Here is a 4,456-nt window from a genome sequence, read left to right as displayed (position 1 = left end):
TTTATATAATACAGTGAACCTTTAATACAGTGATACAATAAGCTTTCAATGAAGCAACTCAACGTTCCTTCGTTACTAAAGTTCTAAGTAACTTTTTTGTATTTGAGGCTTGAGATCAGCTTTTAAACTGAGATTTGAATCTGTGGTGGAAGGAAGTAGTTCCGTACAAAAGAGGGTTTTTAAAGACACTCTATTGTTGTTTCTTTTGTATCCACACACATGTACCTTCGAACTGTTATATAAATGCAATATTACACGAGTAGCAGTGCGATATGGCTGTATATCAGCACGCTGTGAATTACTGAATCACAGCTGTGCCGATATACAACCATATCACACTGCTACTCATGTGATATTGCTCATATATTATTTATTTATTTATTTTAATTAAACATTTTATTTCAGTTAATTGCCAATGAAGCATATGTGATTTTTTTTTCATCTGATATCCTATTTATATTTATATTTTATTTAATCTTTATTACATTAAATCCTTTTTTAATAGTTTTAATTAAAAATAACAACAGTTCTCTACATGACTTGGACCCCTTCTTTAGTCTGTGGCATTGTTTTGTTTGTTTTCTTAATTAACTGGTTTTATTCAAGCCAAAATATTATTTTACATCACTGAATAAACCTAAATACATTCATTAATACTAATAAAAATAATTTCAATGGGTTAAATCAGGTAAAAATAGCTCTTCAGAGTAACAACTAGTGTTGCTTTCGTCAACGAAAATTAGTCTGGAATGGATGTATTCTTGAGTCTATAAGGTAACAATAATATAATAAGATAACTAAAATACAATTTTCATTGACTAAAACTAGACTAAATGTCATCAGTTTTCGTCGACTAAAACTAGACTAAAATGCTCAGACTTTTAGTTGACTAAAACTTGACTAGACTAAAAAGAGTATGAACGTGACTAAAACTAATAAAAACTAAAAGGACAGTTTCACACAAAGACTAGACTAAAACTAAAATTAAAACAGGCCGCCAAAAACAACACTAGTAACAACTACAGATTACCACTTTTTACAGTGTTCTCTTTCAGCTCATTGTAAAAAGAAAGAAAAAAATAATTAAAATGCATGAGGTTTTAATCTCTGGCTTCAATCAGTGCTCCTAATTTTCCTAAAGACAACTCCAATTACACACCATGCATCACACAATTTCAGCTCATTTTTCTCTGAAACGATTATGCATATATTATGTTTGGTCTCCTTATATGGCCAGAAGTTTTCATATACTATGTCTTGAGTGCTGAGATCACTGGTTTAATCTGTCAGTGTGTTTCAGCAGTACCTCCCACTTGGACCAATCTCAGCACACAGTCTCTTCCTGGCTCTAAGCAATGGGATGCAGTCAATGTACTTGAACAAGTCACATCCGCACTGCATTAGCAGAGTCCACAACATTAAATTGGGCTGTAATTAGACTGTAATCAGCAGTGATATTGTTGGATATTAACTTGCTAAAGAATTAATATGAAATAGGCATGATGATGGTTGTCTCAGCTCATGGGTCACAAAAAGGATACATTCTTATAATTATGGCAAAACAGAATAAGAGTGAATTTGTAAAAATGTGATCAGTGACTCTATTCATCGTTTGAGAGTTCTAGGGTCAGTTTTGTGAGAATCATGTGAATAAAATGACCCTGGAACTCATGCAGCTATTGCAATTATATTTACACATAGTTGACTTCTCTAGTTGACCATTTGATTAAAAATACAGTAAAAATAGCAACAATGTGAAATATTGATACAATTTAAAATAGCTGGTTTCTATTTGAATATATTTTCAAATGCATTTTATTCCTGTGATCAATTTGAATATATTTTCAAATGCATTTTATTCCTGTGATCAAAGCTGAATTTTCAGCATCTGTGGCACATGATCCTTCAGAAATAATTATAATATGCTGATTCGCTGCTCAAATATTAGTTTTCTATCCGTTTTTGCTGCTTAATATTTTTGTGGAAACCATGATATTTTTTCAGGATTCTTTGATGAATAGAAAGTTCAAAATAACAGCATTTATTTCAAATGAAAACACTTTTGTGACATTATAAATGTCTTTACTGTAATTTTTGACCAATTTATTGCATCCTTGTTGAATGAAAGTATTAATTTCTCACCCCAAACGTTTGAATCGTTGTGCATCATGGTTTCCACAAAAATATGAAGGAGCACAACTGTTTCCAGCATTGATAACATGCATATTAGAATGATTTATGAAAGATCATGTGACACTGAAGACTGGAGTAATGATGCTGGGAATTTAGCTTTAATCACAGGAATAAATTACATTCTAATATATATATATATATATATATATATATAAATTGTGTAACACTTTAGTTTAGGTACCAATTCTCACTATTAACTAGTTGCTTTTTAGAATGCATATTACTGACACATTGGCTGTTTATTGTGACCATATTTTAGATCCATACCCAATATCTAAACTTAAAAACCACCTTACTAACTATTAATAAGCAGGAAATTATGAGTTTGTTGAGGCAAAAGTCATAGTTGGTGGTTAATAGTGAGAATTGATCCCCAAACTAAACAGTGACCAAAATTTGAAAATGCAAATTCATGGTCTGGTTTAACCAGATATACACTAAAAATGAACTGACACAAAGTTTCAATTTTAATTTCATTTTTTGTGTTGTTTTTTAACCACTCAATATTTATTCATAAAGTAGCCTAACATTACTGTAAAGTAACTAACAACTCATTAAAGATTGCATTTATGTCAGTATTTCTGTACTGCAATTATTCTATTAGACAAGTGGTTCCTAGAGGGCAAATCAAACATCTTAATACTTGGTTCTAGTCCCTCCATTCAAGCTCTATTTAAACAAGGGACACAGCACTGCATTGAAGCAACGAGATCTTCAACCAAAGCAGCAGAGGACCCGGAAACAATATTATGGCAAGGTGGATCCGTCAAGCGGATTAGACGGTCTCAGTGGAAGTCAGTATACTATAAAAAGTAGCAAAACAGAAAAAGAAAAAAAAAAGTTAAGCTCCAGCCCTCATTTTGATACATGTTGTATGAAGTGCTTCACAATGAAACATCATACGACCATCACGTTACAATAATGACACACAGTAACTGATGGCTGATTGTTAAAGCGGCTTGCCTGATAATAATGAAAGTGTTCGCGGCATCTGTCATTGCAGTGTGTACCAACCTGCCCATTTCCCGAGTTTGGTCGCCCGCATCAAATTTCCATTGCCCACAATCCACACGCGAATCCCGCTGAGCAGACAGCACAGAGTGCTCACCGAAACCCAGGACACAGTGACAGCACCGATCCAATACAGTGCATCTGTCAGCAGCTCCATCATAACACAGTGAAATGTGTCTCACACACGCAAGTTCACAACTGTTTTCACAGTGTTTGCTACAAATACCGATAGCTGCACGCTGTCGACTCGTTGGTGTGCAGGATGGATTGAAGCACATCCGCTTCCGCGTTAATTACGTATTGTTGCGTTTTCAGCAGACTGCTTTCTGATTGGATGTCAGCTCTGTTCGTTAGCTCACGTCTCAGGTCTGTCAGCGAAAGACTGAGGATTCAAAGTGTGCTAAAACATTGAGATACTGTAGAAATATGAACGTCTCAACTGTTTGGTCCCTGAGGGAGCTTAAAATAATGAAAAGTTTGGTCGGGGTGATACGATTACATACTTAGACGAAAAACACAGGCTACTTAAATAAATCTGTGTGTGAATTCAAGACAACACTGTGAAGAGTCAGATGGTCCCCTTTTATTTTTCTGGAACATTTATGGGAACAAACACTGAAACAAATGACACAAGTAAAATTCTATATTATGAAAGTAGGCCTAACAGCAGTGGACTGACAAAGGTTTTTAACTTCAAATCAAGTTTTTAACTTCAAATTGTGTTTCTTATTTGATACATTATTTAATCCAGAATTTGTATTATATTGTAGTGAGCGAAACTTGACATAAAATATACCAGTGCCTTTTTGAGAATTTTAAGCTTTGAATATGAGTGAAAATGTTAGTCCTGCGAGGGATGAAAATTTCATGTTGTTGTTTAAAGTTGCAGTATTACAATTCCTATCATACATACACGCTGCACGCATACAGTATATATATCATTACTTCTTCAGATACATGATACTGAAAAAAAAAATTATGTAGGCCTACATCCTATACGCATTCGACAGATGTTTGATTAAAATGTCACATTTAGAAACAAACACTTAAAGGGGTCATATGATGCGATTTCAATTTTTTCTTTCTCTTTGGAGTGTTACAAGCTCTTGGTGCACAAAGAAGATCTATGAAGATGCAAAGACTAAAGTCTAAAATCCAAAGAGATATTCTTTATAAAAGTTAAGAGTCAACCACGCCTACCTAAAATGGCTCCGCATGTCTACGTCACGATGTGGGAAGATTTGCATAACGC

At 34.0% G+C, this 4,456-nt stretch overlaps 1 protein-coding gene across 1 annotated transcript in view; it reads right to left on the bottom strand.

The window, feature by feature from the left end:
- LOC107732911 (receptor-type tyrosine-protein phosphatase U-like) overlaps nucleotides 1-4,456 on the bottom strand; it is a 297,899-nt gene that overhangs the window by 17,120 nt on the left and 276,323 nt on the right. Inside the window, exon 27 of the mRNA XM_016544352.1 lies at nucleotides 1,314-1,395. Within this exon, the coding sequence (XP_016399838.1) occupies nucleotides 1,314-1,395 (82 nt within the window). The remainder of the gene's footprint in view (nucleotides 1-1,313; nucleotides 1,396-4,456) is intronic.

This window comes from Sinocyclocheilus rhinocerous, unplaced genomic scaffold (genome assembly GCF_001515625.1).
Source record: "Sinocyclocheilus rhinocerous isolate Xijiao unplaced genomic scaffold, SAMN03320098_v1.1 scaffold1300, whole genome shotgun sequence".
Classification (NCBI taxonomy): domain Eukaryota; kingdom Metazoa; phylum Chordata; class Actinopteri; order Cypriniformes; family Cyprinidae; genus Sinocyclocheilus; species Sinocyclocheilus rhinocerous.
This window is presented reverse-complemented; position numbering and strand designations above follow the sequence as displayed.